The sequence below is a fragment of the Silene latifolia genome, chromosome Y (genome assembly GCF_048544455.1).
Source record: "Silene latifolia isolate original U9 population chromosome Y, ASM4854445v1, whole genome shotgun sequence".
In the NCBI taxonomy this organism is placed as follows: domain Eukaryota; kingdom Viridiplantae; phylum Streptophyta; class Magnoliopsida; order Caryophyllales; family Caryophyllaceae; genus Silene; species Silene latifolia.
Window position 1 is genome coordinate 198,759,679 of NC_133538.1, and position 22,792 is coordinate 198,782,470.

General features: G+C 40.7%; 1 protein-coding gene across 1 annotated transcript; it reads left to right on the forward strand.

Annotated features, from left to right (window-relative positions):
* The first annotated feature begins 381 nt into the window (after positions 1-381).
* LOC141629797 (phosphoglycolate phosphatase 2-like) lies at positions 382-13,695 on the forward strand. Its single transcript, XM_074442741.1, has 8 exons — positions 382-582; positions 1,184-1,318; positions 12,508-12,580; positions 12,664-12,733; positions 12,824-12,884; positions 12,979-13,031; positions 13,452-13,549; positions 13,652-13,695. The coding sequence occupies exons 1-8, from the start codon at positions 382-384 to the stop codon at positions 13,693-13,695; spliced, it is 735 nt and encodes a 244-aa protein (XP_074298842.1).
* The last annotated feature ends 9,097 nt before the right edge of the window (positions 13,696-22,792 follow it).

The window sequence follows — 22,792 nt, forward strand, 5'->3', positions numbered from 1 at the left end:
AACTACAGAATTTACTTGGACAACGTTTCATCAGATGGTTGGGCAATTGCTGGTTGAGCACCAATTGAAAACCAACATACCCTTGCATAGTTGCATGCATCTTCGGCCAATAAGCATGTTCATATACAAAATTTACTTTGCCACCAAATGAATTGTATTGCCTCCCCTTGTGTTGTCACTTTCACTAAAATTTCCCCCTAATTGTCATTCAAACAATTTGATTTGCTTTGTCTACTTAGTCATGACATTCTATAGTTGGACCAATTCGTCCTACACCCAATTTCTTTTTTACCAATTTGTCCCAACTGAGACTTTTTTTTACCAATCCGTCCAACAACCCAAACTTTTTTTACCAATTTGGTAGTTTAGCCAAGTTTGAAGATGAGAGATGGAGAGAGTGAGCGTCTTGGAGCAGAAAGCACGGCTTCTTTACCAAGATCAGAACGAGCTTGCCGGCGGACCACTGCCGTCCCATTCTTGAGTGAGCTGCCTGAGTGCGGGTTCGGTGATTCATGCCATGTCGGATGTATGGAATCGGTTGACGCATTTGTATTCGACTGCGAAGGAGTTATTTGGAAGGGTGTGAAGGGATTTGTCGGTCCTTAAAACGATTTTAATAGATAAATCTCCAGAACCATATGCATGTTAGAAATCAGAATTAAACTAAATAAAGAGGGCAATCGAATTACCTCGCAGCGGAATTAATACGGGAGCAAATAATATCCACAAATAAAAAAAATAAGAACCGGATCAGAATAACCCAACTGCTACAAATAATCACGAGCACCCCAATTGTAGTGCCTCCACTAGTATCCACACGTATGAATAGGAGATGCGATTTGTATGCTAGTACACAAGGTAGGGTTTGTTATTTCTCATAGAGAGAATAGGATGGATGAAACTGACTCTCATATATTTCTATATATAGGGGAGTAATAACTCAGTTTCCTAATCAAACCCTTATCTTAATCGGAGCTGGGCCTAATCTAATTAGAACCCTATTTCCATATAAATAAGAAACACCGTATTCATCTTGTGTGAGACCCAATGGGCCCGTATAATTCTATACGAATCCTTAAACTCATTTAAGACTCGGTCCGTAAGCGGCTTTTAGCAAAACGTTACGGTTACGTAGAATATAAACCGGGTTACCTTAATTGGACTCTGGACATAAATCCAACAGGGTGACCAACTAATCGATGGCGTATCCGAGACGCTACACTTCCTCCGTTCTAAATCCTTTGTCACGAACAATTCCACCAAATCACGATCTCAATATGCCGCTAAGTTCCTTTGTCTCGGCATTTCCGTTTCCCAGGTTTCCTCTTTCTTTTAATTAATTAATTGAAAATGTAGCAGTATGTTTGGGTAATTTTCTACCACAAATTTACTCGATAACGTGGCGACAAACGAGTGGACAAAAATGCTAGCAAAGGATTGATGACATGGTTTCATAAATATCTCAACAAAAAAGCACAACCAAGTCAAGCCCACTACTCAGTCAACACAACAAACTCCACAAAAAAGGGGGTGGTTGAGTAGAAAAAGGAGGGAAGTTGAGCAGAAATAGGGCGTAGGCGATGAGGAGGAGCGGGTCAAAGAAAGTGGCTATAAATACAAAGCAAAGGCAAAACAGCAGGATTCATTCAATCATTCACTCAAACTCCAAGTCTTCACTCCAGAAAAACACCACTCGTCATCATACAAGAGCATTAGTCATTATTTCCATCATAATTTTATCATTACGTTGTTCCTCCTCAGTACCCCAGAAGTTATAGTGCATACATTTTGCGGGATTCCGACTCCCCCCGCGGTTTTTCCCACATTCGGGTTTTCCGCGTCACTAGTTTCTCGTGTCCTTTACTTTTTTGCATTCTTTATTTTGTTCCGTCAGCTTGCAAGTACAATCTCATTACCTTAAAATTGACCAACAATAGACTGCTTTAACCCACCTAAAACGAAGTAACTATTAGGTAATTTTTTACCAAAACAGTTTGGTGGCCACCGTGGGGCATAGTGGTCATATTATAAAGTCAACCTTCCCAACAATACGTTCAGCATGTCAGGATCCAATTAGAGTACCTCCCACGCTCCGAATTCTACCTCCAGCGTGTCAGGTTCTACCACCCAGCCTATGGCCCAGACCATTCAGCCGTAACAGGAACGGTAGAGCCAGCGGCTCTCATCAGCAGGGCGATTACTACCAGCTAGCCGACAAAGGTAACCCCAATACCAGCCAAACCCCCGCAGTCACCCAGAACCACAGATGTGGGGGCAGAGCGCGCAAGTAAGGTGTCAGGAGTACCTGCCCAGATGAAGTCCAGCAGGGAAAGTAGCCCAGTTAGATCAGCACCGCCGGAGGCCTTACAACAGCTACTCCAAGGCATGAACACTTTGCACCGTGCTGTGGAGAGCCTACAGAAGGACAATGAGATCCTGCAAAAGGACAACTGGGCCTTGAAAGACAGGATGGATGCAGTATCCCAGAAGAGAGTACCCCCACAGACGTCAGAGCATACACCGGATTGGGAAACGCTCAAGAGGAGCCAGGGAAAAATCTTTCCACAAAACTTGGTAACCAGGCTAGATTTGGGAGTGGTATCACCACCGGGGGTACCGCAGAAGCCAATGATGATGCCTCCTCCGGGGGTATAATCACCACCAGGGGGTAACGCCACCACCAAGGACGATGTCACCAACAGAAACGACAGTAGGGGCAATCACCCCAGTAGGGGTCGGAGCCTTAACACCCAGTTTCCCTCACCATTCAGCAGTACACCGCCCGTATTAGGGAACACCCAAGGCGAACTATTTGCAAACAGTTCTCCCACAGGAACAAGCATGTATGCGCAGCAGGCTTTGGGTGCACAGTTTAGGCCTATTATGAACGCAACTTCGCTGCCTAGCGGCTACGTCGTTCCGCCATACGCCACAGGAGGTACACCAGTAACCGGCAGTCCCTTTGGCTTCTATTCGCCAGTCTACAACATACCTGTGGGAGTAAGTACCTCAGTAGAGCAGCAGCTGCAAGAGCTTAGGGCTATGATCAGTAAAGTACCAGGAATGCCTAGTCCCATGGAGATAGCAACACCAGAAAGCTATGCAGACTCACCCTTTGTGGACAGCATAGTACTCGTCAGTGTACCGAAAGGATTCATTCCGCCAACTATGACCCTATATGATGGGACAACTGATCCATTGGACCACTTCAACCAGTACAAGTAGAAAATGATGGTAGTAACAACAACTAGTCCCCTCAAGGAAGCATACATGTGCAAGGGCTTTGGGTCAACCTTGTATGGGGCAGCGCTACAGTGGTTCGTGAGCCTGCTCAACAAGTCTATATCCACATTCACAGATCTGGTTAATGCCTTTAACCAACAATTCGCCAGCAGTCGCAAGCTAGAAAAACAAACAATTGACCTATACAGGGTAGTCTAGAGGTTTCAGGAATCCACTCTGGATTCCTGAATAAGTTCAACATAGAAAAAGTCTCCATCCCAAAATGCGACGTACCCACAACGGTAGAAACATTTAGGCGTGGACTTCACCACGATTAAGATCTATACAGGGAACTCACCAAGTACCCGTGTACCACCTTCGAGGAGGTACAACAGAAGGCAGTGGCTGTCATGCGCCTTGAGGAGGACGAATCCATGAGGGATGTCTACGACACAGAACGTACTAACAGAAAAATCACCACAGAAAAGAAAAGTGAAAGATCTAAACCGTACAGCAAGAACATCGTGAACAAAGTTTCAGGAGACACCGATTGGACGGAAAGTGCTAACTTGCCCCCCAAATTAAGTGAGTACGAGTTCACCATAGGAATCGCCAGAGTATTGAAGGCATTGACGAAGCTCGGACAGAGAGTGAGGTGGCAAAAAAAAGCCGGTACCCAGGGAGAACGACAGAAGGGATACAAGCAAGAAATGTGAATACCACCACGACATCGGACACAACATAGAGAATTGCGTAGTCCTACGCAAGGAGATAAAGCACCTTCACGGAGCAGGCTGCCTTGATCATTTACTACCAAAAGGAGCCAAGTCCGGGAAGGTAAACACAGCAGAGCAGGTACTCCCCTCAGCACCTCCGTTGTACTCCAAGGTTGTGAATGTTATCACAGGTGGATCAGAGATATGTGGGCTGACTTATTCAGCAGAAAAGCGCCATGCAACAGAGACTAAGGGAGACAAACCAGAATCCTCCTGCCGCGTCAGCAGGAACGACTTGCCAGCAGTCACATTCGACGAGACAGACATCCAAGATGAGGGGGAACAACATCACGACGCATTGATTATCACCCTCTCAATTGGAAATTGCATGGTAAGGAAGGTCCTAGTCGACACCGGGAGTTCCGTCAACCTCATAATGCTGGGAACGCTGAAAAACATGGGGTTCAGCGAGAAAGACCTGCTCGGGAAGGCGGTACCCATGGTTGGATTCAGTGGAGAAACGAAACATTCTCTGGGAGAGATTATAATTCCTACATTCGCTGGAAGAATTAACAAACAGGTGAGATACCTGGTCATCGACGGCCCGTCCACTTACAATATTATCATTGGCAGGCCATGGATTCATGAAATGAAAGCGGTACTATCTACGTACCACCAGAGCTTGAAATTCCCAACATCTTGGGGAGTACAGGAAATACGTGGAGACCAAGAAGAGGCTAGAGACTATTACAAGGATGCCCTCAAACCTACAGCGAGCCCACCAGCATAACAATTACAGAGACTGTGTGTCCAGAGGGAGTACATCGAGCCCCCATAGGCAGAACTCGACGAAGTACATCTGGACGCACAACACCCTGAGCGAACTATGCTGATTGGAGCAGATTTTACAGGTAGTATCCGACAATAGCTACTTCCGTTTTTACGTAGTAACATGGATTGCTTTGCCTGATCGCACGATGATATGGTAGGTATTGACCCCCAGTGTTATAACACACCGGTTGAACGTCGACGCCAGTTATCAGCTAGTACAACAGAAAAGAAGGAAGTTTGCTCCAGAAAGAAACGAGGTAATCAATCAAGAGGTAGACAATCTGCTAGCAGCAGGAAAGATCAGGGAGGTCAAGTACCCAGAATGGTTTTCTAACGTCATGGTAGTACCCAAGAAGAACAACAAATGGAGGGTATGAAAAGACTTCACGGACTTGAACAAAGCATGCCCAAAAGATCCCTTCCCATTGCCACACATAGACGCAATGGTGGATGCAATAGCAGGCCACGAATTGCTCACCTTCCTTGACGCATGGAGTGGGTACAGTCAGATCAAAATGCACCCGGATGATCAGGAGAAAACAGCCTTCAGATTTGAGAGGGGCCTGTACTGCTACAACGTAATGCCGTTCGGCCTCAAGAATGCCGGTTCGACCTACCAACGTCTGATAAACCAAATATTCAAAGATGAGATTGGGAGAACAATAAAAGTTTACATAGACGATATGGTGGTCAAGCCAAATCAGGCAGAACAACACATGACCCACTTGGAGAATACCTTTGGGATACTTAGAAAGTACCACATGAAGCTGAACCTCTTGAAGTGTACCTTTGGGGTATCTTCCGGAAAGTTCTTAGGGTATCTAGTCACTCAGAGGGGAATCGAGGCAAGTACAGAACAAATCCGAGCAGTGCTACAACTGGAATCCCCCCAGAAACCAAAAGACGTGCAAAGGCTCACATGGAGAGTGACAACCCTGAACCGGTTCATTTCCAGATCCTCGGACAGATGTCGGCTGTTCTATGACATCCTCAGGAAGAGCAAGCGGTTTGAGTGGACGGAGGAACATGAAAAGGCACTTGATGAACTCAAAAGCTACTCGAGCACACCTCCATTACTCTCTAAACCGGAACCAGGAGAACCCCTGTACCTGTACTTATCGGTTACGGAGGTGGCAATCAGCGCTGTACTGGTACGAGAGCATGAGGGAGCACAGAAACCTGTATACTACATCAGTAAGTCTCTGCTACCTGTAGAGACCAGGTACACCTCACTAGAAAAACTCGTCTTAGCACTTGTTATTTCTTAATATAAGTTGCGACCTTACTTTGAATCTCACACCATCTCCGTGATCACGAACTACCCCCTGAAAGCTATAATGAGAAAACCTAAACTGTTGGGTAGAATGGCTAAGTGGTCAGTCCACTTGAGTGGGTACGACCTGAAATTTGAACCCCGAACAACTATCAAATCCCAGGCCCTAGCTGACTTCGTGTCAGATTTTAGCCCAACCCTCCAACCTCAGGCTCACAAAGACGTGTTAACCCTGAGTGAGGACAAGGGTGACCAAAGGTGGGTACTGTACGTTGACGGGGCATCAAATATGAGGGGAACGGGGGTAGGCTTGGTCTTACACTCACCTCAAGGGGAACATATTATTCAGGCAGTATGGTGTGAATTCAAGGCAACCAACAACGAAGCCGAATACGAAGCCCTCATCTTGGGACTACAGTTAGCCTTGGACCTACGAGTCAGTCACATAGAAGTATACATCGATTCCCAACTTATTGTAAACCATGTGAATGACTTGTATGTAGCCAGAGATTCCAAAAATGGTAGCCTACTTGAAAGTGGCGAAGGATCTCAAACTTCGTTTCGCTACCTTCTTCATCAAGCAGGTCACCAGAGATCAGAATGCTGAGGCACACGCCTTGGCAACATTAGGGGCAACATTCAAGCCTGGGGTAATCTCTACAGTCCCCATTATACATGTGTTAGAACTAACTGTCTGCCAGCAGGAACACGATGTAACAGACAAACACACGTACTCCCAGTGGACACACAAAGCGGGGGTAATGTGTACCTCATCAGCCCAGGATGAAACTCCAGATTGGCGGCAGCCTTACCACGACTGGTTACAAAACGACGTACTCCCTGCTGATAATAAGGAAGTCAGGAGTTTTAAAATGAAAGCCTCCAGGTTTGTACTGATTGACAACGTACTGTTTAGAAGATCACTAGCAGGACCCTACATGCGCTGTCTGAGCAATCAGGAGGCACAGGCTGTTATGCATGACATCCATAGCGGGGAATGTGGAAATCATGCAGGGGGTAGGAGCCTGTCCAATAAAGCACTTCGACAAGGGTACTTTTGGCCAACCATGCGCAAGGATACAATGGAATACGTAAAGAAATGTGACGCATGCCAAAGACACGCACCAGTTAGCCATCAGCCGGTAGAGCCTATGCATCCAATAATATCACCGCGACCCTTCATGAAATGGGGAATAGATATTGTGGGACCACTGCCCCGTGCCTCAAGAAACAGGGTCTACATGCTTGCCATGACAGACTATTTCTCCAAGTGGATAGAGGCAGAGGCGTTCCCTCAGGTCCTTGAGTGGCACGTAATCTCTTTCATCAAGCGGAACATCATATGCAGATTTGGCATTCCATCATAAATAATATGTGACAATGGTGCATAGTTTGTGTCTGACAGAACAGAGGCCTTTTGTGCCAGGTGGAACATCGCACTATTCAAATATACCCCCAGAAATCCTCAGTCAAACGGACAGGCGGAATCCAGTAATAAAATTGTCATGGAGAACCTGAAAAAGAGACTGGAGGAAATATGGGGTAAATGGGCAGATGAGCTTCCCCTTGTACTTTGGTCTGACAGAACCACCCCCAAAGTGGCCACAGGACAAACATCGTTCAGTCTAGTGTACAGAGCTGAAGCCGTGATCCCTTCTGAAGTGTGAGTACTAACACACAGGTACGATTGCATAACAGAAGATAGGAATCAGGTGGAAATGGCCAGCAACCTGGACACTGTGGACGAACTAAGAACCAGCGCTCAGATCAGAATGGCAGCCTAGAAATAAGCGGCTTCCAGGAGCTACAACCGAAACATAAGGATCAGAACTTTACAAGTGGGAGACCTAGTGCTCAGAAAGGTGTTCCAGAACACCAAGGACCAGCAGGCAAAAAAGTTTGCCTACAACTGGGAAGGACCGTACCAGGTAGAAAGCGTGGTGAGTAATGGAGCATAGAAACTCATGATTATGGAATGAAAACTCATACATAAGCCCTGGAACATTACTCACCTAAAGGAGTACTACATTTAGGTTTCAGCTGCTGAACCACAAAAGTCCTACCCTCAGAAGGTACATAACCATGCATACGATAAAACTTTGAACTTGTGCCGTTCACTACTACAGATACAGGCTATAACAAAGGTAAAAAATCGTTGTTATATAAAAAAGCGGACGTTGTTAAAGCGTCCGTTGTAAAAGGTTTTAACAACGGTTGGTTTTCTTAAGGAAACCGTTGTTAAAAATATTAACAACGGTTTTAAGTATAAAACCCGTTGTGGAAAGTGTGACTCAATTTTGAGGGGAAAGTTATAACAACGGGTTGTAATATACAAAACCGTTGTTATAACTAAAGACAACGGGTTGTTTGTAAATAACCGTTGTTGTTTGTTCTTAAAAAATAAAAAAAAATTAAATTAAATATTACTAGATGCATGTATAATTACGGCCCGTTATAATTCCGATGCATGCATTATTACTACCATCACTGTGCATATGAACGAACAATATGGAATGAGAAGGGTTAGTAATAAGATTTGAAGCAGCATTGAGAGAAATGATGATGATTATGGCACAACTTCCTAACATATATATTAATTAAAAAACAACTCAACCCACACATTACTTAGTATAAATACATTGCATTATCCCAACTAACATTTCAATTATCTCAATATATACATCTCCAAACCCTAACTGCTAAAACAAACTCCAAATAAATTAACCCTACTTAATCTTTCAAAACAAACTCCAAACTCCAACAAAATGAATGATATCATCCTTAAGACTCTTACTATGATCGAGAACAACAACAGTTTCATCCGCCGGTTGCTCCATATTGAGGAAAGTTTCGGGAGCTACCTTGCGGATGCTCGATTCGTACTGAAGGACGCCAAAGAAGATGGCTTGACGGAGCAGCAGCAGTTGCAGCTATATGACGATATAACAAATGCTGAATGAAACCTCCAAATAGCCAAGGAGGAGAGGACGGATATGATAGAGGAGAATAAGATCCTCTATGAAAATATAAGAATTGCATTTTTATTAATGTAATTTTTTTTTAATTTATGTATTTATAAATATATATATATATATATATATATATATATATATATATATATATATATATTAATTATGTTTATCTTGCTTCTTCATCTTGCTTCTTTGTTTTACTAACTAATTATGCGAACAATATTTAAACAAATAACATAATGGTCGATAAAAACACATACATGCAAAAGAAATAATTAGAAAAAGAAAATAATGACGATGAAACTAACAGTGACGGCGAGATTTACCTGATAATTACAGAACGTAAGAGACGATGAAATCAACAGTGATGGCGAGAAGATAAAGCGACGATGAGAAAGAGAGAAAGAGACGATGAGAAAGTGTGTGTTTTGTGTTTGTGTTTGTCTGTTGTGTTTGTGTTTGTGTATTAAGGTTTGTGTTTTGTGGCTGCAGCAGACTTGTGTTTGTGTGGTTTATAGTATGGAAGGTATTGACAACGGTTATTAAACAACAACCGTTGTCAAATATGTTTTAACAACGGTTGTAAATCAACAACCGTTGTCAAATATGTTTTAACAACGGTTGTAAAAAACACCCGTTGTCAAATATGTTTTAACAACGGGTTACAAAAGTAACCGTTGTGATTACTTTTCACTAACTTTGCGCCAAATTATTAACAACGGTTCCGCATGTGTTACCCGTTGTTAAAACTAATAACAACGGTTTTTATAACCATACCCGTTGTAATTAATTTTAGTAAAATTCGAGCCATACATTCTACAACGTCTATTGTGATTTTCGTGAATAATCGTTGTTAAATGGGCGTTGTAGTTGCCTGGATTTGTAGTAGTGGTTAGCGCCTGAACTAAATCTCTTACAATGAAACAATGTTCATCTGAAGGGGTACAACGCCCAGAATCCACCCGCTGGAACCCCAATCCTATTTCTCAGTGGTACGACAGGAGAAGTGAAAACCCAAAACTTTTAAGTTATGGCACCAACTTCTTATTTATTCGCCTGAACATGTATCACATTGTTGCTCTTTGCAGCTCCACAGAAGGAACATTATCTGCCCGATAAGGCATCTCGTTCAGAACATACGTGTTAGCCACCTTGGATCTGTCAGGCACTGCTAAAGGGGTAACAACTTAAAACACACTCTCAAATTCTTCTCAAATATTTTAAAATTCTTATTTTTTCCACCCTCGAGTGTTATCTGTCAACAGGTTGCGCTAAGGGAATAAAACATGGGAGTTACATCTTTAAGATTTCTTGCAAAAAGGGCCCAGAATAAGTGTTGTTTTCTTTTAAATTTTTGGTTTTACTATTTGAAGGAGTACAGTTTCCTACTCCTGAAACAATTTCCTTTTTTATCCACTCTCATTCGCGATATTTATTTCTTTTTTGGATTTTTGAGAACCCTTTAAGTTGGAAATTAATCCCCAGCAGTCTGAAACAAAAAAGGAGCAGCAAAATATTCCTCTTGCAGGACATACATTGTGCGCGTGGTTGGCCCGAACATCTCGTAAGGACAGAAGACCCCAGGACCACCAAAGTCACTCCAACAGAACAGTGAGCCGGCCAACATACAATGCATGCATGACAAACAAACCGCAGTACGCACAGTAAGTACATAACAAAGAAAAAACGTAAACATTACTGGCCCCCAGAAGGGAGCAAGAGCAAAAGTCAAGCGATTGTTCAAACTAAGCCAAACGCCACACAGGGCTAAGGCCAAAAAACAACAAATTACAATTAACTAGAGGGCATTCCCTCGTCTAATCAGCCTGATCTGGAACAGGCACCTCACCAGGAACAACAACAGCAACAGAATCAGGGACGTCTTTCTCCACATGCACCACTTCTTCAGCAGAAACACCCGCCTCCCTAGCAGCATGGTTATCAGCTAAGGAGGAGTTGGAACTCTGTGCCTTTACCAGCTGAGCTTAAGTTTGTGCCAGTTGTGAATGGGCAGTGCTCTTCTCCTCGGCGGCAGTAGTGAGCTTAGCCTCCAGATCAGCAATCCGCTGGTTGAGGTTGGTTACCTGGCCCATCAGACGAGGAGCCTCCTTGCGGATGAACAAGTTCAGCTGAAGACTCTACAAGAAGAGAAACAACATCTATGAGCAACCACCCTCAGCAAGAACAAAAATAAGAACAGAGACAATTGTACTTACAGCGAAGGCAGTCTCAACTAAGACATCTAAGCATCTCAGACATAGGCTTGGTGCTCAGACTCTGGGCCGTGGCAGGAAGCAGGAACTGTTCTAGCTGAGGCCAAAGAGGACATTCCCTCATCTAATCCGCTTGATCTAGAACAGGCACTATAGAAGCGAGGGTAGCAGAAGAGTTAGGAACATCCTCCTCAACACGCATTACCCCCACAGCATGAACATCCTCATCTGCAACAAGCGCCTCTTCCTCCTCAGCCATCAGCTCGTGGACAATGTTGAAGTCTGGCTTGGTGAGGAAAGCCACAACAAACAGCCTCTCCTCCCCCGCCAAATTCCAAACGGTGTGCGCCCCAGCCTCGAACTCCCGCATACGCTGGATCTTGGACTCCCAAGTGACAAAAACCAAGGCATCCAGAAGCAGCTTCTTCCAAGTACGCTCCTGATCCTCAGCACCAACGAGACTCTCAGTCAAGGAGGAATTGTTCCAGCTGAGGCCACATGGGAACATCAGCACTATCATCCAAAACAACGAGGGAAGCCGAGAAGGGTCGTAGAGTTAAAGTAATTCCCGACATTACACGGGTAAGTGACGACTATTACTTTGGGGGTAATTGTTTGGGTAATTTTCTACCACAAATTTACTCGATGACGTGGCGACAAACGAGTGGACAAAAATGCTAGCAAAGGATTGATGACATGGCTTCATAAATATCTCAACAAAAAAGCACAACCAAGTCAAGCCCACTACTCAGTCAACACAACAAACTCCACAAAAAGGGGGTGGTTGAGTAGAAAAAGGAGGGAAGTAGAGCAGAAATAGGGCGTAGGCGTTAAGGAGGAGCGGGTCAAAGAAAGTGGCTATAAATACAAAGCAAAGGCAAAGCAGCAGGATTCATTCAATCATTCACTCATACTCCAAGTCTTCACTCCAGAAAAACACCTCCCGTCATCATACAAGAGCATTAGTCATTATTTCCGTCATAATTGTATCATTACGTTATTCCTCCTCAGTACCCCAGAAGTTATAGTGCATACATTTGGCGGAATTGCGACTCCCCCCGCGGTTTTTCCCACATTCGGGTATTCCGCGTCACCAATTTCTCGTGTCCTTTACTTTTTTGCATTCTTTATTTTGTTCTGTCAACTTGCAAGTACAATCTCATTACCTTAAAATTGACCAACAGTAGACCGCTTTAACCCACCTAAAATGAAGCAACTATTAGGTAATTTTTTACCAAAACAAGTACTCATTGTCAAATGGCGTTGTTATTGTTGCTCAGGACGAGATATTCTCCTCCTCTTTCGCTGCGGCTATATATTTGAAGTCCATTCAATTTCCCTCTCAGAATAAGGTTTCTTTCATTCATCCACGTATCATAGCTTGCTTTCTCCCTATACTCATACTCAAGCGTATTCATCCATTATTAGGTTTATCATTTATGTAATTGGCTGTGAAGGAATATTGGAGGAGCTCCACTTAGCTGGTTTTACACCCCTCGGCGGCCCTGTATCTTTCTTATTTCCTATTACTGACTACTTCATTTCCCACCTACTTGTACTCGTTGTTTCCTACTCACTCCTTTATAAATTTCTATTGGAAGATGCCAATAAGACAGTCGAACTTAAAGAAAACCGCTTCTTTCTTCAAGACAAGACTGTAATTACTCTCCCATCCAACCTATATTTACTGTCTCCTCACCCCCCCCTTTTAATTTAATTTAACTTTTGACATCTAATTAATTGCATTACAGGTTGGAGCTGTTGTGGCCGGACTAGACCAGTACATTAGTCTCTATAAACTTCAGTAAGATTATCAAGGATGGTTATTGTCTTTTTTTTTTTTAGAATTTAAATTTGTTCAATACTTCGTCTTCTTTCTTTGTCAAGCTTCCATCCTATGTCCAACGTCCAAATTCTGCTTCTTTTTACTCCCTCCGTTCCGGTCAATTATTGTCCTTTTGTTTTGGCACAAAGACCAAGGAAAGAGGAATGGACCAATTATAAATGACAAGTGGAACAAAATGAGTGTAAATGATCAAATTTTTCATCAAGTTCATTCTTAAAATAGAGTATTACTTTTGTTGTCCATGTTAAATCATCTTCTTCTTTCTTAAGTTTCTCTCCCAGTCCCACTACAATTTTTGTCTAATCTCATCTGTCAGTGCCTTAAGTTTTATGTGTGCGACTATCTTCTCTTATTTCAATGACTCTGTTTAACCAATAGGTATGCAACCCTCTGCATTCGTGAAAATCCAGGATGCCTTTTTATTGCTACCAACCGTGATGCCGTCGGCAATATGACTTCCTTACAAGAGTGGCCTGGTTTTGTTTTACTCAGCCATGCCTTGAATTTTTGTTTTGCTGTATCATGCAAGCCAATTATTTGATACTCCCTATCGGCTATTTTTTGGCTTTGGATTGTAGGTGCTGGATGTATGATTGTGTTGGGTTATTATCTCTTTAATTGAGGGAATTAACACATGAAATGAATATGAGATGTTTCAATCCTTGTGAAACTTATTCATTGAATGAATTAGCTTGATGCGTTCATTCTATCAATGCTCAAAACGCCTTCACTGAATGAATGTGTAAGAAACATTCATTTTAGCCTTTAAGGAGGTAGTAAGTTAGTCTCTATCATCACCTATAAATACGAGAGATTGGAGAGCTCATTTCATCAATTACAAATACAAAAACATATATTATTAGTCCACAATAATTAGTATTATTATTATGAAAGTTATCCTCATTTGAGAGAGAAGAAAGCCACTATTAATAGTGAGAGATATCCACCTTATTAAGGTGACGACTTGTAATCCTACTACAAATATTATAGTGGAAGAATTGGACTACTCGTCCCGCGGTTGTTTACCTATTTGGGTTTTTCCGCGTAACCAAAAATTCTATTGTGTCTTTGTCTCAATTTAATTTACTCACTTTATTTATTTTCCCGTAATTACACAAAGAAGGAAATAAGAGATTTTCCCAACAGTGATATCAGAGCCACGTTAGTGGGCTCATTATATTTTCTTGTGTATTATTATGGAGACTACCGTCACTCATTATGATGGTGATATGTTTAAACTCACGGCTGATAACTATTCCTATTGGAAACCAATGATGGAGGATCACTTATATTGTAAAGATTTGTATGAGCCTATCATTAGTGAAGACAAGCCGGAAGGAAAATCAGACAAAGATTGGGATCTCCTTAATCGGAAAGCGGTCGCTATGATACGTAAATATATCGACCGAAGTATATTTGAGCATGTGGCTACTTTCACTAATGCCCATGAATTATGGACAAAACTTGAATTTATGATTCAAAAGAAAACTCCTAGAAATAAAGCTCTTCTTGTAAGACGATTGGTGAAGTTAGATTATAAAGATGGTCAAGGCATGATTGAAAACTTGAACAATTTCAAGGGTCTTGTAAACCAGTTAACCAAGGTGGATATGAAGATTGATGATGAGCTACAAGCACTATTGATTTTAAGCTCTCTTCCTGGGAGTTGGGACACTTTAGTTGTTACACTCAGTAACTCATCCCTTGAAGGAAATCTCACCATGGATGTCGTTGCTGACAGTCTTCTAAATGAAGAAGCAAGGAGAAAGGAGCGTGGTATTTCAACACATTCAGATGTTAATGTTGTTGAAAACAGAGGCAGAAGTGAAACACGTGATTGGTCTAAAAACAAGGAGCGTGACAAGTCAAGAGGACGATCCAAACCTCGTTCAAGAGTCAATATCACTTATTATTGTGGTAAATCGGGCCATAGAAAGCCCAAATGTCGAAATCTGAAGAGAGACTAGAAAAATGGTACGGTCAAGCCAGATCAAATTAACCCAAAGAAGAAAGAAGAGCCAAGCACCAGTGTCGTCGCTATTGAGGAAGAAACCGATATATTTATAATCGGTGAAGACAATTATCTCAATTTAGCTTCTGATGAAAGCTTATGGATTGTCGATTCAGGTGCTTCATTTCACATCACCCCACATGAATGGTTATTTTCATCCAACAAGAAAGGAGATTTTGGTACGGTGAAAATGGGAAATTAAGTCACAAGCAAAATTGTTGGCTTAGGAGATATTCAATTGGTGACTAGTACCGGTTGTAAGCTCATGTTGAAGGATGTGAGACATGTACCTGATATGCGGCTTAATTTAATGTCCGCTGGTAGACTTGATGACGACGGGTATATGAATTACTTTGGTGCTGCAATGTGGAAGCTTAACAATGGTAACATGATTATCGCTCGTGGCAAGAAAGAAGGTACCTTATATTTCACCCATGGGAGCCTACTCAAGGGGGAGGCAAATATTGCTCATGATAATTCTTCCTTGGAGCTATGACATAAAAGGTTAGGGCATATGAGTGAGAAAGGATTACAAATTCTCTCACAAAAAGACCTATTACCAAAGGTGAAAGGTAAATCTCTTGATCCCTGCCTACACTGTTTAGCTGGAAAGCAGTATAGAGTCTCATTTAAAAGATCCAGTTCGCCATCTAGAAGAAACTATATCCTAGATTTGGTTCATAGTGACGTTTGCACTATGACGGAAAAATCTCAAGGAGGTGCATCATATTTTGTCACCTTTATTGATGATCATTCGAGAAAAGTTTGGTTATATTTATTGAAAACTAAAGACCAGGTACTCCAATCCTTTAAGGAATTTCATGACATGGTGGAACGTCAGACGGGTAAGAAGTTAAAGTGCGTCCGTGCTGATAATGGTGGTGAATACCGTGGTCCATTTGAAGATTATTGCAAGTCTTTTGGCATTCGACTAGAAAAGACTCCTCCGAAGACACCTCAGCTAAATGGCATAGCTGAAAGAATGAACCGGACTATTTGTGAAAGAGTTCGATGTATGTTATCTCACGCAAAACTCCCAAACTCATATTTGGGAGAAGCTGTGAAGACTGCTATTGATATTATTAATCTCTCGCCATATAACTCTTTAAATAGAGGTATTCCAGATGAAGTATGGTCGAGAAAGAAGATATGTTATGATCACATGATGTTATTTGGTTGTCGCGCATTCGTCCACATTCCGAAGGACGAGCGGGCCAAACTTGATTAAAAAACCAGGCAATGTATTTACCTTGGCTGACCCAAAGATGAATTTGGCTATAGATTATGGGATCCAGTCAAAAGAAAGGTCATAAGAAGCCGAGATGTTGTATTTTTTGAGGATCAAACAATAGAAGACCTCAAGGAGTCTGAGAAGTCTTAGCCTCGAAGTCTCAGCCTCATATAATTGTTCGTGATGATTCTTCACCATCCCTTTTGGTACCAGATGATGTAGGGAGAGAAGAAAGATAACAAAATCATGATCAGAATGCTGAACAATTTTAAGCAGATGATATAAATACTGAGGTTCAACCTGAACCACGTCGTGGCAGTAGAGAACGACGTTCATCCACTAGATATAGTGAAGAAGAGTATGAACTTATTGTTGATGTGGGGGAGCCTCAGAATTATCGAGAGGTACTAACCAGCGATCATAAAGAAGAATGGGAGAAAGTTATGCAAGAAGAAATGCAATCCTTGCATGAGAATTACACTTATGATCTAGTGGAGTTGCTTAAAGGAAAACGAGCGTTGAGATGTAAATGGGTGTTCAAGCTCAAGAATGAAGAGAACAATCCTAAACCTCGATACAAAGCTCGAATTGTTGTTAAGGGAGGCAATCAGAAAAAGGGGATTGATTTTGATGAGATATTTTCCCCTGTTGTGAAGATGTCATCCATCCGAGTTGTAATGGGTCTAGCTGCTAGTTTAGATTTGGAGATTGAGCAACTCGATGTGAAAACTGCATTCTTACATGGAGATCTTGATGAGGAGATTTATATGGAGCAACCTGAAGGATTCGAAAAACCAGGTAAAGAAAATCTCGTATGTCATCTAAACAAAAGTATCTATGGTTTAAAGCAAGCACCACGTCAGTGGTATAAGAAATTTGACTCTTTCATGACCTAGAACGATTTTAACAAAACACTGACTGATCATTGTGTTTCCATGAAGAGGTATGCAAGTGGTGATTTTATCATACTATTATTATATGTTGATGATATGTTGATTGTTGGGCAAGATAAGCTGAAAATTGCATCACTTAAGAAAGCTCTAAGCAAATCATTTGCTATGAAATATTTCGGACCGGCGAGACAGATCCTTGGGATAAAAGTTATTCGTGATCGAGAGAAGAAACTCTTATGGCTATCCCAAGAGAGATATATTGAGAAAGTCCTTGAGAAATTCAAGATGAACAATACCAAGCCTGTTAGTATGCCACTTCCTGGACATATCAAACTCAGTAAGAAGCAAAGTCCTGTTAGTGAGAATGAAAGGCTCGAGATGCGAAATGTCCCTTATTCTTCCGCTGTTGGCATACTAATGTATCCCATGATATGTACAAGACCCGACATTGCTTATGCAGTCGGAGTAGTTAGTCGCCATTTATCTAATCCCGGAAAGGAACATTGGTCCGCTGTGAAATTGATATTTAGATATCTCCGGGGAACGAGCAATAGATGCTTATGTTTTGGAAAAAGCGAACCTTTGCTTATTGTGATGCAGACATGGTAGGCTATGTCAACTCCAAAAAATCGACATCAGGTTATTTGACTACTTTTGCAAGGGGAGCTGTATCTTGGCAGTCTAAACTGCAAAAATGTGTTGCGTTGTCAACTATCGAGGCCGAGTATATTGCAGCCGCCGAAGCTTGTAAGGAAATGTTATGGCTGAAGAATTTCTTGCTAGAACTTGGTCAAAAGGAAGAAGAATATGTTCTACTTTGTGATAATCAAAGTGCTATTCATTTAGCTAAAAATCCAGCCTACGATTCAAGATCAAAACACATCGATGTTCGAAATCATTGGATTCGAGATGTGTTAGAAGAAAAGAAGCTTCAACTTGATAAAGTTCACACTGATAATAATTGGTCCGACATGATGACCAAGGCCATTGCAACTAAAAAATTCGATGATTGTTGCGATGGTTCCGGTGTATTGATGCCCTCCAATTAAGTCGAGAAGGGGAGATTTGTTGGGTTATTCTCTCTTTAATTAAGGGAATTGACACATGAAATGAATACGAGATGTTTCAATCCTTGTGAAACTTATACATTGAATAAATTAGCTTGACGCGTTCATTCTATCAATGCTCAAAATGCCTTCACTGAATGAATGTGCAAGAAACATTCATTTTCGCCTTTAAGGAGGTAGTAAGCTAGTCTCCATCATCGCCTATAAATACGAGAGATTGGAGAGCTCATTTCATCAATCACAAATAAAAAAAACATATATTATTAATCCACAATAATTAGTATTATTATTGTGAGAGTTATCCTCATTTGAGAGAGAAGAAAGCCACTATATTAATAGTGAGAGATATCCACCTTATTAAGATGACGACTTGTAATCCTACTGGTTCGGGTTTTATACTCGTCGTCAAAAGCTACCAACCAAAACAATATTTATAACTTCACAAACTACTTTTAGTAAAGAGGTAAGTAAAGGTCGGATCCCAAGGGACGGGTATTGATGTAGGATTTTCAATTACAAGTAGCTATGTCTTAGGGTGTCACAAATTGGGTTGAGATGAGATGTAATCTAAACTAATCAACAAAATTAATAAAAACAAAGTAAAGCAAATAAAGGGGTTGTAAACAATCGATTAAAGGCACTAGGGTGTCATGGGTTCATAGGGGATTCGTGGAAATAGATCATACAAACATGTTCTCAATTAGAAGCAAGCACTTATTGTTGTGATGGGATCGAGTTAGTGTATATCTTACAATCCCTAGGAAGATTTAGGTCCCGGAGCCAAGTCGTCTAGACTATACAACACCTAAAAGTCGACTTAGTCTCCTCCTAGTCAACTCTATGCATGGTCTAATGAGGCTCGAGTTGGTTTATGCCTTACAAGCCTCATTGAAAAGATAAGAGATGGGTAAAAAAAATGCAAGGATTCATAGGCTCGCATTTCATCAAACATAACATGTGCATAGGTTGAAATCACAACAAGCAAGCAAATTAATTATGAAAACATATTAGATTAAGTATAGATCAATCCCCATGTTTGTTTCCCCTAATTCCCCATTAACCCTATCTAAAGGACTACTCACTCATGATCAAGTTTAACATGCTAATAAGGTTGTCAATCATACTAACAAAGCAAAACATGATGAATAAATGATGTGATTAACAATAATTAAACAAGGGTAAAAAGAGATTATATCTATTGAGATGATCCAAATAATAAAGCAAAGACGAATAGAAGTACTTGATGATTGATGGAAGGTTGTCAATCATCCAATAAACCCAAATAATCTTCTAATTACCCAAATAAAAGTAAGAACAATTGAGAGATTAATGAAAGATTAAGATGTGATTAATATTGAAATGTGTATTACAACTAAATAAGACTAAATTTAAGAGAGGATTAAGATGATATTAAGAGTTGATTAAGAGTTGATATTAAGGGTTCTTTTTTTTGATAATCTAGGTAGTACAATGGGGTATTTATACTATAATTAAGTACAAGGATTAGGGTTATTAAGGGCTTAAATGACTATTAAGACCCTAAGAGAAACTTGGTAATTTTGCTCCTCATGAGTGACATGCGCGGATCGTTCCTGCAACTCCCACCAGGATCCGCTCGTCCTCACCTGATGCACGGATGGTCCTGTAAGAAGATCCGCTCGGGTTGGCAGTCGGGACGCTCGGATCGTACTCTGGTACGCTCGTCCTGAGCTCAAGTCGCTCGGATCGTGGCACAGGGTTCTTCTCTTGTTTGGCTCCTTAACAATCCGCGGGGATCGTGTTGGGGATGCAAGGATCTTTTCATCATTGCCCATTTCACTTTATTTATTTGCTTAGGCCTCTAGTATCGGTCTCCTCTTCGATGCTTGGTCATTAGATGCGATCCATTTAGATCCATATCACTCCATAAATGCAAGTTTAGCGATCCTCTCCTACCAAGGATACAAAACCTCAAAGAATATGCAAAATGGGAAACTAAAGATAAGAAATGACCCTAATATATGGTAGAAAGCATGGGAACGAGGTTAATTTGGAGACTAAATGTGCTCAAATATGAGTCACATCAAACATCCCCAAACCGAACCTTTGATCGTCCCGACTCCCGAGTAAAGAGGTGACTAAAACTATGACCTTTATTTAAACTAGCCTACTAATATAGCCGATATGAGACAATTAGCGGGTCTCACTCCGCCCCTTCAACTCACAACAACACATTCATGAGGCAGGGTGCCTTCTTGCAAGGCAAAGTGGGGCTTGCCAAAATGGCTATACATCCAATCATTAAGCACACAAAAGAAGGTAATGGATGAATCTACAAAAGAATAGCCACTTTCCTCATCTAAGTGGCGGAAATTATCTAAGGGGAAATTAGCGGTAATGGATGCTTTTGGTTTTGTTATTCCCCCCAATTTCTTGTGGCATTTGACATTTTTGAGAACAATTTCTTTTGCCATTTCTTTGATGTTTGGCAATTTGATGCTTGACAATTTTCAACTTTTGCTTTTTTTGAACATTTTCAAAGTCACCCCAATTTGTAACAAGGATGCTTTTATTTGAAGCATAGGAGTTCTTATTTTTGTACTCCTCTTTTCTTTGATGCAAATTTGTGCAAACTTCTTGTTTTTCATTTTGGTACTTGAACTCAAATTGATATTTTTGTGCCCATTCCCTTTTTGTTGACAAAAATGATGACAGAAGTGGAAGATGGTTGCATGGTTTCAAGGGTCACCTTGGAATAAACGGTAGCCAAGGAGTCATCACATCACAAGGTATTCTTAACTAGGCCTTAGTCCATGGGTTAAATGATACTATCATGACATATCCTAGGGTGTTTTAGAGGTATTCTAATGAGCAAAGTCTCAAGAAGAAAAAGTATCTACAAGGGTCTAATATACACTTGTCAAGTTTCCCAAATAGATGTTTTCACAAAATTTTCCTAAAATGCAACTACATGCCATGATGCAACTAACATTTATATAACCTAATGCATATGCTTCTATAAACTAGTATGCCATATAAGCTACATGCAACTCCTAAGATCACATTGGTCTGTACCACATCAACCAAAATAAAGCCACATAGTCATTAACATAGAGAGGAAAAATGAAATTTGGAAAGATCATACCATGCGGTCTTCATATTCCTCATGCCTCGGATGTGGCGTAGTCGATCCAATGTGATAAGAGAACAAACAAACACAAGTATATACACAATATACAATTCTATATTACAAAGGAATGAACATGTTTTTGGATTTTTAAATTTTTCAAATTTTTATGGTTTTTGTTTTTATGAAATAAGAGAACATATTTTTGTGTTTTTCGAAAATTTTCAATTTTTATCATTTTTGATTTTAAAAGTTAAGTTAGAATTTCCCATTTCCACACTAGTATGGCATTGTCCTCAATGACTAAAACGATAGGAAATTATGCAATGAAAACTAAATGAAAATGCATGATTTCTACACTAATATGCAAACTATATGACATATATGTTAGGTTCATATACCTATTATTAGACATTTCTAATGATGAACTAATTAACATTTTAATATGAGTTCTAAGGATCTAGTTCATGCATAACTTAATAAGAACTAAAATGAGAAAACAATGGTTCTTACATTGTCGTTGGTTCGAAATTTTGGGCACAAATAAGGACTCCTTCCTTATTTGTTCTTGAGCTCAAGTATTATGGACGATCCTCCTAAATCCCAAGTATTGAGATCCTCCTCTTGTTGCACCCAAAACAATACTCTTAAATCTAATATACTAATTAACTAGATTAGTATACTAATATCCTTAAAATAATTCTAATAATATTCTTATTAGTACACTAGCAATCTTATATATTGATATTAGAATATTAGATGAACAATTTTAGAGTTTCTAAAACTATTTTAGAGAGAAAAGATGAGGAGATGAAAAAATGAATGTTGCATAAGTTGCATGAATATCAATATAGAGAACAAATTCTCTATATGAAAAGGGGGGAGCCGGTTTGAAGGGTGAAGGAAGGCCAATGCATGGCCATATATATATATATATATATATATATATATATATATATATATATATATATATAGATTGAATCATGTGAGGCACCCTTCTTAGGGTGAGGCAGCTGTACCTATCCTAAACCGTCGGATCTAATAACTATAGACTCATCAGATGATGCCACGTGTCCCCCTATATTATCCAACACATTCACAATCACAGCTAATATCTCATTTACGCAACACGTCTTACTGCGTTTCCTTCTCTCTCTTGAACTTAGCTCCAGTGATTCAAAGCGTTTCCTTCTCTCTCTTCAACTCAGCTCAGTGATTCGAAGTTTGAAGCAAAGGAGAAATCAGGAGGCTTGCCGTTCAGGTTTTGGTGGCGCACCATCGTGATCGACGACTCAAGCTCAATTCTTATCCAAATTTCGACTCTCAAGGATATGCTCGACAAGGTTTACTCTAATTTTCATCTCATTCGATTCCTATGTTGTTGAATGTCGTAATTTTTTGTAAATAATCG